Below are 13270 nucleotides of genomic sequence, written 5' to 3' on the forward strand. Positions count from 1 at the left end.
ATGAATATAGATAGAGATGGAGAATAGATATAGAGAATAGATATACATACATACATACATACACACACACACATTCTCAAATGTATACTTACCAGTTACTATCTCCACTTTAACCACAGTTTGTTCTTTAGGTGGCACTTACTGTCTATTTTTCAAGACTTTAGCTCACTAAAAATGTTATTGTATGTTTTTGGTTAAAAGCACAACACAAGGTACAGTCTTATTATACAATCTCCTTTAGACCAACCAAGTATGTAATAGAAGGGCCTTTCTGATTGGATAGAAATTGATAGGATGAGTTAAGTTAGTCCCTCATACTACATAGTTGACCATACAAAGATTGTATGGTAAGACTGTAATGTATACGGTGACCCTTACACTACTGTGCATAACATCATTGCTCTTTGCACTGCCTTATCTATAAAAAGAACCTAATCCTTTTGAAATGTTATGCATCATAATAGAACAGATTTTCTGCCGTACTTGCTGTAATGGCAAATATGTTCAGGGTTTTCTACAGAACAGTTGGCTCAGGTCCTAGCTGAGCTAGGCTCCCACCTAAAGAAATATGTTCCACGTCAGTTTTCTCTCAGAGAAAAGGCACTTCCCAGCTGCAAAATATGCTACTGCTTAAACTCAAGATTCCACTACTCTGCTGACTAACACAACTTCATTTATGCACAGCATGACCTGGAAAAGAAGAAAATGTTACGGAGGGAAAGATTTCCAAAAATGGACAGCACAGGTCAGATTTAAAGCCCAGTGTCTAGCCTAGCCCTGGAAAGATGTGCATAAATAAGCATTTTTGGAAAAATTATTTTAGCTGCATCAAACCAATTGCTGAATAACATTTACCAGCACAAAGGTCCTCTTTAATAAAGTGCTGATTGCTGTGATCTGAACACAACAGGGAACATCAATTACAATAATACCAATATTGTTTTTGCACTTCAAGCAATAAGAGATTCCTTATGAAGCCTCCACACCACAGGCGAAGCCAGCAGGTAACAGAAAAGGTTGTCATGGAATTTCTAAGTGGTAGATTCCAGCAATAGAGCAAAAATGTATCGTTTATCCTGTTACAGGCAATGGCTGTATTTAGAACATCTTAATGTTTTAATTTAAATTGTAAACTGCACTATAAAACTAGAGTTGTGTCATAAAGCTCGGTACATTTTGGCCAATTAACATAAAAACAAAACAACTTTTTGCAGAGAGCATTTTTCTTTAAAGGGAACATAAGCTTTGCATATGCAGAGCAATGATGAAAGGTTTACTTTAGAGCTAGGGGAAGACTTGTGTAAAAACATTTATAAACAGGCCCCCAAGTGTCAGTCCACACAACTTTATGTTTTTGACACATATGCTAAAATGATTTACATTATTGACTTAAGACCCCCACCCCACCCAGGGAACCTGTAGAGTAAATTGGCTCTAGTTGAAATCTTTTACCTTGTGCAAATGTTTATGAAATCTTTACTTCAGTAAAATTTAGTGTACACAAACCCAATATAATCTTCACATTTTAAAGAACTATTGGGAGAGTAAAATGTACTCTTCCCAGTATTCAGAGCCGGTGTGTGACACGGCAGCTGTCTCACGCTGGTTCTGTAGATTGAGAACTGAGCGATCCCAAACTGCTGATTGCTCCGCTCACAGCTTCTCCTTTCAGATAGCGGTGACTGTCAGTCGGGGATTTCCCCCTTCCCTCTCTGTTGCTCCAGCGCTCATTGGAGAAACAGAGAGGGGGCGGGCACAGCTGGCTCTAGAGAGGCAGAGCCAGCTGTCAATCAGGCAGCAGGTCGGATTCCCAACAAAAATCGTCAGGATCTTCCTGGGTACAGCGCGGCTCTGTGCTGTCAGCATATAGTGGCAGTAGCCTGCTATATGCCGACTCTGGGTCACAGGAGGGCATTAGTAGATATACTCCTGTGACCCAAAAGAGAACTAAAGCCAAAAAAGGTTTAGCTTTAGTTCTCTTTTAATTTAAAAATAGAAAAAAAATAGATGAGTCTGTGTCAAGTTAATAGATATCTTCGCTTCTCTTTCCCCCCTTAGGGGGCTGCTCTTATACATACTTCATTTATCTCTTTAATGATCAAGGTGGGAGAGTTTTGACCCCCCAATCGTTCTATCACCTTTCTTAGAGGCTGTAACATTGACGCATGTTGGGATGAAAGTACCCTCCCTGGGCTCAGGGAAATGTGCAGAATGTGACAATGTCCCATATTCTATCTATAAATGAAGTAGTTACACATGTTTCTGCCCGAATAGCATAGGTTGTTATTAGTGACATCAGATTGAACATACCCCCTGTCCAGCGTACTTGGGCTGATATCTTTTTGTCAATGTGATGTTCATAGTGTTATCTGAAGAGTATGGCTACGAGGTAAGATTGTTTTCTTTTTTGTCCTGAGTATATGTTTGATGCCTGTAATGTTCTGTCATATCGGCACTATGAGACGATCTTTTGAAACTTATCCTACAAATGTCGATGATCTGTTTTGTCTGTTTGTCTTTTACCCATGCTCTTGATCAACTTTTGTAACCCTGTTGATCAGAACTTTGAATGCCTATTGTGAAAAAAATTTTGAATAAAACTTTATTGGAAAAAAAAAAAGTTAATAGATATCAAATATGTCAATCCTTTAAAAACATTTAGAGCCCATCAATTTAAAAAGGTAACCCTACTGCAATGCGTTAGTTCTGAGCATTCAGTGCATATTATTGAGGTACATTAAAGCTGAACTCTGGGCACGACGAACTTACTTAGCAGTTGACGCCTTATTACTCAAAAGCCACCTTCCTTGGTGACCATCTTTTACATGCAGGTGGAAATACAACTCCCAATATACTTCTGTGCCCACTTGGATGCAAGCACTGCAGGTCTCAATACACCTTAGCACTATGATGGCATCATTGTTCAACACACCCCCACCCAACCCCCTCCTCCTGGCATATATTGAGTTTATTAAATGGCCCCAAGGGTGGGGGGGAGGGGGTGGTGGAGATGCGACCTTAGGGCTGAGATCTATTAAGACCTGCAGCGCTTACATGTAAGGGGCACAAAGCTAAAGCTGTTCCATTCCCTGGCCTACTAATTGGACAATGAAGAAGCAATGTTTAAGGAAAGTGTGCCATTCCTTTAGCCATCCCATCTAATAGTACCTAGGGCAAAGAAGCTGTTGTAAGCTCTCTAATCCTTTTTTCCTCATGCCACAGCTCTCGTACAATCCCTATATAGCAGCTGTGAAAGTCCAGTGTAAAAATATACTTAACTTTCACTTTATCATGCTTCATCCCTTCTATTCCCATAGACTGGTATGCCAACCAGTCAGGGAAGGAGGAATAATGTCATTGTATCCAGAAGGACAGTGGATAATTCAACATTAGTTTTGAAAGTATGAGTTTCACAGCTTCTATGTAGATATTGCTATGGATCTGTGACATGAGAGGCGGAGCAATAATAAGATTTTTTTTAGTCTCCGTAAAATCCTTTTCTCAGAGTCTAATGAGAGCCATAGCTTGATGAATAATAAGCAATTTAGGATTATCCTAGGAACTGTTGGATAGCATAAGGAGTGTCATGGTTTTACTTTAAACATCAGGATATTTTTTGGCTGCTTTTAAGCAGTGTAGCTTTGTCAACATTATCCCAGCCTACTAATTGGACAATAAAGTTTAATGCACGCATGCGGTGCCATTACTTGTTTACCCCACACGCAGCCAAAAAAAATTCACGTTTTTGCCTGCGTGTCAAATGGGCACAAATGAGTGGTCAAAAAACACGTGAAGCTCTCAGCTGAACATGCAGCATGAGTTTATTTGCCGCATTTGTCGTACATGCAGCAGCCCACCTAAATGAATGTGCCGATGCATGGCAACCGCGTAGTCACACGTGCTGCGGGTGTACGCGAAGTGTGAACAGGGCCTAAAACAGTAGTAAAGCCAAACCATTCTTTTGACTTTGCTTCACAGGAATATATTTACCAATGTACTCCTGTGGCCCAAAGTCAGCAGATAGTAGGCCAATATTGTCAGGATCCAGCTGGCTGCCTGTTTGGCAGCTGGCTCTGCCTCACTCCCCTGTCTGTTCTTCCGATGAGCGCTGTAGGAACAGAGAGGGGAGGGGGAAAGTCCCCGATTGACAGTCCCTGCTCTCTGCAGAGAGGAGACCATGAGCTGTGCGATCAGTAGTTACACGATTGCTCAGCTCTCGGTATAAAGCTGATGTGTGACAACTGCAGTATGTTCTTTTCTCCTTGGACTTCTACTATAAAGGCAGCTTAAAAAAAAAAAAAAATTGATCAGGTCCCTGACCTGGTTTTGGCCTTGTTGTCTGGCTTGAAAGCCTGAATCAGAAAACTGGCCGAGGTGCATTACAATTTTTTGGGTATAAAACATTTGCCCCATGAATGTATTTCAGCTATTCCAATTTAAATGTTTGCTTGGAGACCAGTTTTAAATAAATATGTACATTTACAGTATGTAAATGACCGCTTCCTTTTTTTAAAGATGATTAGGGTTTCAGCATGGTACTTAAGAGTTCAGATTTTAAGGAGCAAGAACGCAAGACTTTAGAATTCATGCATATTCCCTATTTGAATGATGATTATATTTATTCTTCCTGCCAGCTGACTTTAACGCTACCTTATAATGGGTGGAATCACAAAGGATTGTCCCATTTAATAAACAAAATTGGTATTTGCACTATACCAACCAGGACACAGGACCCATCAACTGTTGTGTTAGTATGTTATACATGGTGGTAGTTATTCTAAAATAACACAATTTTTATCATCTTTATGGTAAGCTATAAGGACAAAAAGGCCTCAGTTTATCCGCAATCTATAGATTAACATTCCCAGGCATTGTACTTCTTGCTGAGGGAATGTTAATCTACATTCCCCATTTGACAGATGGGAGCACACACAGAAATGACTTTGTGGCACTTGCCCTTTAAACAAATGGTAAAATCATTGTGTTGCACTCAACTGCTATGGATCACTTTTACCAAGGACTCGGTAGTAGGATCATAAACTAGTAGTTATAATACAACAGCCAGTGGCTGCAGTTTAAAACCCTGCAGGGATCTGCTTCAGGTCATTGAGAGCAGACTCTGCTAATAAAACAGCACTGGGACAAATAATTTGATATTCAGAAATATTTGAAGCCTGTGGCTTTCAGTTGGCAGAAACAGGACATGTTTATAGAAAACACATAATGCACCTCATATCCATGTAGCCCTCTTATCTTACACGATAACAGATTGGAAGCTCACCTTTTAGAGCAATGACTTTAGAGGCGGGATTCATGATGGCGCTTTCAGCAGAGATTGGACGTCTTAGTGGTGTGTTGGGGTCAGCCAGATCAATGATAACCACCTGGGCCTGCTCCCCGACCTTCTCTCGAATACAGATAAACTTATCAGACTCCATAGTTAGAGTGCTGAAGCCAATATTGGCAGGATTGATTCCCAGATTCTGGAGCTGTAAAATTAACAGAAAATATCACTCAGCTTTACATGTTGGCTTGAAAACAGAAGCACACTGAAGACAACCACAGAAACATAATTTGATGACGATCTGATACACAGGTTACACACGTTTGCACTGTTACAGTTTTGGCACCTTATATTTATTTTTTTATTCATTTATTACAGGTATTTATATAGCGCCGACAATTTACACAGCACTTTACATAGAGCACATTCACATCAGTCCCTGCCCCCAAGGAGCTTATAATCTAAGGTCCCTATGTCACATGCATACAAAGAGGGCCAATTTAGAGAGGAGACAATTAACCTACCAGCATGTCTTTGGAGTGTGGGAGGAAACCAGAGTACCCGGAGGAAACCCACGCAAGCACATGGAGAACCTGCAAACTCCTTGCAGATAGTGACCCGGGCCGGGATTCAAACCAGGGACCCCAGTGCTGCAAGGCAGAAGCGCTAACCACTACGCCACTGCAAAAAAAATGTTTCAGAATGGGATAGGGAAAGCATCTGTGAGGTTTTATCGCTGAATGTGTCCTTAATGGGGAATTAGTTCTTACTTCCTTTTACATATTAATTTTCACACTGCATTTTTATTATTTCTAGCCTATGCCAATTGATCTGAATCATCTTGGAGTTTGAAAATGTACTTTCTAAAGAATCCCACAAATGAATTCCTTGAATGAGTGTCATGTACTACGCCTTGCGAATATGTACTGTTGGGTCACCCATTTCACAGAGCCTGTGGTCTAAAACACAACTATACCTCTTGGTGTTCTGAAGAGGAGGAGAATCAGGCGGCCCAGTCCGTACAGGAAACAACACGTGACATCACTGCCTGCAGACAGCAAGGTACCATGGGATATTATGGTCCTTAAAAATAGTAAAGGAATGAGCAGTGCAGAAGCTGCAAAGCATGCAGGGAATACAGGACGCTGTTGAAAAAGATGGCCAGCAGATAGTCCGCACTTGCAACAAGAACAGATATTTTTCAAGTAAGCTTATATTGGGCTGTCAAAAATAAGCATCTTTTGTATGGCTATTACAATGCTGATGTTAAGAAATGAAAGTGTACGCTGTGACTTTAGATCTCCTTTAATGTGAAAGCCAATGCTTGTCTGTGGCTTACTATCTTACCACAGCCATTAACACAGATGACTATATTCAATTTTGCACAGTGTTTTACTATAAAAGCATCTTAACATTTGGCCCAAATCTCAGCACAAAACAGCTTTGTATGCACAGGGAATGCGGCGCACAAAGTGAGCACTGGGACAGTTTCCAACATGAATCACGCTATGCATAAACTACTAACCTGAGGCTACTTTTACCAGGACGAATCGCTAGAACAGGCAAGTGAAGCGAAAGAGAGGTTGTTTCCCTAGACAGAATCCTGCAACTAAAACCCCAAGGGGCAGTTCCTTGTATTGGCCACATTCCGAGTCAGAGATAGCGTTGCAGCGCATGCTAATTCAACAGAGTCCTGCTTATGAATTTCTATCACATTATTTCACAGTCTTCAGCCTCTTCATGTAAAGGTGAACTCCTTCCACCCAAATCACTCCTACGCAGCAGCATTGATTTCCAACCACTCTGGAGGTTTCCAGGAGGCTGGCACTGAAGTAAAATCTTAGCTCATTGCTGTGGATCACCCTAGAAAAAAGCAGGATATACTTGGTGCAATCCGAAAACTGAATGACAGCTTTAGGCTGCGTAAAACAAATGGATGGATCTTAATAGACAATAAAAAAAAAGTATATTTAATCCATTTATATTCTAAAACTACTTTTGAACACAACCATGGAAAGACCTAAAGGCAAACTCTTGGAAAAAATATAAATTTACACACCGCAATAGACATGTAAATTATCATTGAAAAGCTGGGTGTTATGTGTGGCGGGCCACTGCAAAGTAGAAAAATCTGACCTTGCAGCATGCCGTCTCCTATATATAACAAAGGTCTTCTTGAAACTGCGGAGAAATATGGAAATTGGGGATGAGTGATATACACTGAAGTTGTCACACTGAACAATTACATACCGCTGATTGCTCAGCTCAGGATCTTCTCTGTGCAGAGAGTGGTGGCAGACCCAAGGAATTCCCCCCTCCACAATCCTCCAGCACTCATTGGAGACACAAATGAAAAAGGATTTGACTCACTCAGAGAAGGTTTTTGTTTATATGATGAAGTTTGTGCATTATGTAGTAACTGGATTTGGTACTTAGACTGTGATACAGAAGCCTTTAGTTGGGATTTAAGCCACCTCTAAACGATTTAACTTGACTCTGAACTGCAAGCCTAGGTTTACGCTAGTGATGTGGCATGATTGTGCATTTTTTGCATAATGCAAAAGTTACATAGTTACATAGTATTTGAGGTTGAATAAAGACATTAGTCCATCAAGTCCAACCTATTAGGATCTCAGTCTAGCAGTACCTGTACCCCTGTTTATTACGGTCCCTTAAGAAATCGTCCAAAAGTTTATTGAACAATTCCAAATTCTTTGCTGAAAAAAGTGCATTTATGTAGCGTGTTATTGCACATTTTAGTCGTGTTTCATGCTTTGCGTTTGCCCAATGACAATATTTGCTGTGACATCATTAGGAAAGTCTCCTCTGAGGAGACTTTAAGCATAAAAGCGCACCAAAAATGTGTAATCCCATTGAAGTCCAATGAGCCAAAAACACACTGGGAGGCATTTATCATAGCAATTGCGAGTGTTTGAACTTGCACGGAATATATTTGATGCCCTTTGCGCCAGATTTATGATGCTGGTGTAATGTTGTTGATAAATGAGGTTTAATAGACTCCAGGAAAGAAGATTCGTAACTTCAGCCAAAGGGCTAAACTGTCGCTTCTAGAAGAAGTGGTCATGGGGACCTCTTAAGTTGTGATTGTTTTGTTAGGTGATGCTCCAGTTTCAGAGAGCCGCAGAACAAGTGCAGATGAAAACCGGTGCAAAAAACATGCAACTGGAAAACGTAGCGCAAGCTCAGGTCAAAAGAGGTGCAAAACAGGCGCAAAAAATATGCAATTGAAAAAGTAGTGTAAGCCCTGGTCAAAACAGTGGCACATGTTAAAAGACAGATTTGCACATCAAAAAAATGGATCAAAGAGGCTAAAACTGTCGCAATTGCTTTGATAAATTCCCCCCACTGTGTAGAAAAACAAAAAGAAGCACCAGCACCTTTCCAAAAGTCGCACTGCACCATACTGCATTGACGTCTACAGGTACCATTGAGAATAATGCGATTTCCATTGCAGTGTACCACGACAGTAGACCAGTAGACCCAGGACAAATTGCACTTGTGTGAACGGGGCCTAAGGATAACGATGGTGAAATAATCCACTTAGCATTTTCATATAGTAAGCTGTTTTCTAATGTCAATCCTCATGACCAGCAGCACATATTGCCAATGATTTACAAAGTACCTATAGCTCAAGGAGGCCAGTTCGGAATCTGCAAAATTTTCTTATTGAAGCAGTACATGGCAATCTGCTGCATCAGGGACATTTAGTCACAGCTGGGATTACTCTGAAGAGTTTTGCAGAGCAAACATCTGCTTCCTAAAACACCAGGAAAAAATGCGATACATTAAGAATGCACAGCATGCCAAAGCAAGGAAACTTCTGCAAAAAATCACAGACAGAACACAATTTCTTACGTCTTACAACCCAGATGACCCCTCTTTTTCCTCGGCATTGTTACTTGAGAATTATTCATGTATTTAACTAAAGCAACTCGATCAGCTTTAGGTGAACAAAGTAAAAATGTTTAGATACAAATCATTGCATTAAGCATCTGCCACTGCAGCCCCCAATAAGAGGTTTAGCTTAGAGTCATCTGATACACTGGTGTGACTATCACATGACACCACCAAGTCAGGTATGCCAAAACAAACCATCATGTATATTTGCCTGGTTATCATGCTCATGCCTTGGCTTCAATATGTTCTAAATGGAGAGGATAGAACTAGTACAAAGATAAGAGAATTCTGACATATTTCTGACGCTGCGACATGTGCTATATGCTTTTTCCAGGTTTGTGCATCAGCAGGAGTAAAGTCAGACACAGTTGAATGGTATCTACGAGTATAAACTAAAAAGAAATATGTATTTTTATTGGAGATGCACTGAACTTTCGACGAGGACATATATTTACGGTGACCAAAAATGGTACTCTGGGCAAAATGACGAAAGTAACATCTTTTGGCCAAAATTGCGGTGAATCTCTAGTTCTCTAATCTCTCTTTCTCGCTGTGCGCTGCTCCGAGTCCGCTCTAACACAGAGCAGCGCCCAGCGGGGAGCAGAGAAACTGTCAGGAGGCTGAGCAGGGTGTGGAGGAGAGCGCTGTGAGCGTGTCACCGTAAGCTGAGCTCTTCTCCCGCACCGCCCTGTTTGGTCTCCTGTGACAGATCAGGATGGAGAGTGGTGTGGGGGAGGAGACAGCCGTCACAGGAAGCAGCGGCGGTGGTGTGCGGGAGGAGTCAGCTGTCACAGGAAGCCGGGCTGGCGGTGTGGAGGCAGCTGGCTGGCTATAGCACCCGCCCACTGCCTGTCTGTCAATAAGCAGAGGAGGGAACTGAAGGAGAAAGTTCTCGGGGCAGGCAGAAGAGGAGAGCAGCAGCGGAGGTACGGGGGGGCAGCAAGGTATAGGGGGAGGGCAAATGCAGAGTCACCGCAGTCTCTTCTCCCCGGCTGGTGCCGGCTGCAGTGGTCTGTGTCCCCGCTGCCTCTGCCGTTGAAGGCGGGGATTGAAAGGCACACAGGTGGCTGCAGCCAGCACCAGCGGGGAGGAGAACGGAGGAGCAGAGCGATTCTCCACGATTCTCATTATTGACTTAATTGATTAGTTGTTGCAGCCCTAGTGATACCCCCAATTCAGAGATTTGAGGATCTACAGCTGGGTAATACTGGGTTACATTTTTGCGGGGGTAGAAATTTTTTCATACCCACCGTTGCTCTGTAATATGGAATTCAGGAGCCAAACATTTGTTTTAAAAGCTCACTCCACTGACAACTAGAAAAAAAATAAAAAGTTAGGTGCCAGCTGTAATTTTTAAAGAGCACTGGTGACCTGGCTCCTGGGATTTGTCCAGCAATGCAATAAGGAAACCAGGGGTATAAGATTCCCAGCGCCTGACGCCCGGGACATGTGGTTCTGGGCCCCAGGCAGGTGTTTCTTTTCTACATTTAGCTCTGTTGTGGGCAAGCAGGGCTAAATATAGAGCAGGGGAGCCGCTGCTCATTTTGTACAAATGATATGGGCAGCTGTACAGCCGCCCAGATTACTTGTAGCAGCCTGTCTGTACCAACCCCGCCGCTCCAGCTATCTGCATGCGAACACATGCATAGGGCATTGTTTGTGTGCGTGCGCAACGAGTGCTGCCCCCGTTCCTCTGTGTGCCATATTGTAGTAGTCTGGCAGCAGCAATATCGAACACGCACTAAGTTGACTTTCCCAAGTAATTTGGGAAAGTAGAACTACCCGCTCAAATCTGGGACCCTCTCCCATGCTATCCCCCCCGCTATACTTAACTTTTGGGAAAGGTCCTTCCACTCCACTGGTACAGGTGTAGCATTGGTAAACCTCATACTGCCGTCTAGCGCATGCCATGCGCTATGGGTTTTGAATTTCACTTGCAAATTGCGAGCACTCGAGGAGCAGCACTCGAGGAGCAGCACTCGAGGAGCAGCACTCAAGGAGCAGCATTCGAGGAGCAGCATTCGAGGAGCAGCACTTCTTCGCACGGTTAAATATGGTTCTAACTTAAAATTATCTTTTTGTATCACGGCAAGTAGATTGTCATGAGGGATAGGTAACTTGGGCCTCTGCTTAAGTATTTTTAAAAATGTCCACACCCCTGAAAAACACTCCATTCTACCCAAACACCAACTCAGTCTCGGCACAGCCATTTGCCTGGAGCTCAGCAACTACTTTTAATAACAGGAACTGAAAAAAGTAACAACTCTTACATACTACAGAGAAACATACTGTATAGTTTCTCTGTGTTCATAGGAAAAAGGTATTTGGCAATAGTATGTGTCAACACCGGTAGTCACAAGACTGTGTGTCAAACTCTGTTCCATTGAAGAAAAGCCTTTATTACTGCCTCCTGAACTTCCAAACCTGTAAGGTTTTATTATTTTATTGGATAGCAAGAGGAAGAGCGAGATCCCTTGTCGGATTTTCATTGCCTTTATTTAGCTTGTTTGGGAAGATTTCCCTTTCTATTTGAGTAAATGGCAAAGGATACAGAAACCAGTAAAACATACTTTTCTAGAAGAGAGAGGAAGGAACAGAACATAATTTTTTAAGGCTAAACTCCAGACAAACCGCTAGATACACAGAAGGGTAGAGAGAAGGTAGAGGAGGAGACCTGATTTTGACAAGAAGTAACACAAACAGCCTATTCCATTTGTCCGCTTCCTTGCAGCAAAACTCATATGTTTTGCTGTGTGAGAATGCATTGTGAGTAGACATCTTATTGTTTCCTTTCTGGCTGGTTCACATTTATGCGATGCAGTTAGTGCAAAAAGGGGAAAGGTAAACTATATGAGCCCGTTAAAACCTATGCATGTGCATTTCCACATGTACTGCATGCACACGGAACAGTGTGAATCCAGCCTTACAGATCTTGTCCCTCCCCAAGCTCGTGAATGGGCAGTGAAGGGGAAGCAGTGCATTGAGAAGCTCATTTCTGTCACTGTTCTCTACTCCTATCAACATACCTCTTTTTAGCACATAAGCACTGCAGCACAACTGACTGGCTCTTTGTGCTACTTCTCCCTTTCCAAGTCTAAGCTCTGCTTTACATGGACTGCAACCGGCTGATACCAATTCACATTCTGCTACTTACACTGTTAACAAAAATACATTTAGAGCACAGTATTTGGCAATCTCATGAGTAAATTAAACTTTTTAAGCTGTATGAAATTTTTATTTTTGAAAACTTTCTGAACCCACCAAACAAAATTGGAATAACTGCAAAGTTTTACTATCGCTATCTGCACTTTAGACACACACTAAAACGCTACTCATGCAAAGGTTACCCTATTCAGATTAGTGAATTCATTTTGTATGGCAACAAACTACTAAGGCAAAGATTTCTATAGCCTACTTGTATTTATTTTGAGGCCATCTCTCTTATGATGATCAACAAGTAATATGATGTTTAGGGCCCGAGGATTATTGGTCCTCTGTTCTAGATGAAATCTCTACTGCTTCTCTAAACCCACCCAGAGACATATGCAACTGTTTGATTACCATTTACTTATGCAGGACATACAGGTGAAACTCGAATAATTAGACTATCGTGCAAAGTTTATTTATTTCACTAATGCAACTTAAAAGGTGAAACTAATATATGAGATAGACTCATTACATGCAAAGCAAGATAGTTCAAGCCGTGATTTGTCATAATTGTGATGATTATGGCTTACAGCTCATGAAAACCCCAAGAACCCCAAATCCACAATCTCAAAAAAGTAGATTATTACATGCAATCAATAAAACAAGGATTGTACATAGAACAATATCGGACCTCTGAAAAGTACAAGCATGCATATGTACTCAGTACTTGGTTTGGGCCCCTTTTGCAGCAATTACTGCAATTACTTTTGCACGATATTCTAATTATTCGAGTTTCACCTGTATATCACGCCTGAAAAACTCTTTAACTACCTCCGGGCCGGCCGTAGTAAAAAAACGGCCGGCCAGGAGCTCTCTCGATCTGAGCGGGCGTCTCTAGACGTCCGCTCAGACACGCCCCCC

At 41.9% G+C, this 13270-nt stretch overlaps 1 protein-coding gene across 2 annotated transcripts in view; it reads right to left on the reverse strand.

Annotated features, from left to right (window-relative positions):
• The window catches only part of CLTCL1 (clathrin heavy chain like 1), an 80516-nt gene that overhangs the window by 52469 nt on the left and 14777 nt on the right, over nucleotides 1-13270 (reverse strand). For both annotated transcript variants that reach the window (XM_018568662.1, XM_018568661.1), the window contains exon 2: nucleotides 5282-5489. In XM_018568662.1, coding sequence (XP_018424164.1) covers nucleotides 5282-5489 — 208 coding nt within the window. The remainder of the gene's footprint in view (nucleotides 1-5281; nucleotides 5490-13270) is intronic.

Source organism: Nanorana parkeri, unplaced genomic scaffold, assembly GCF_000935625.1.
Source record: "Nanorana parkeri isolate BGI_ZX_2015 unplaced genomic scaffold, ASM93562v1 scaffold1225, whole genome shotgun sequence".
NCBI classification, from domain to species: domain Eukaryota; kingdom Metazoa; phylum Chordata; class Amphibia; order Anura; family Dicroglossidae; genus Nanorana; species Nanorana parkeri.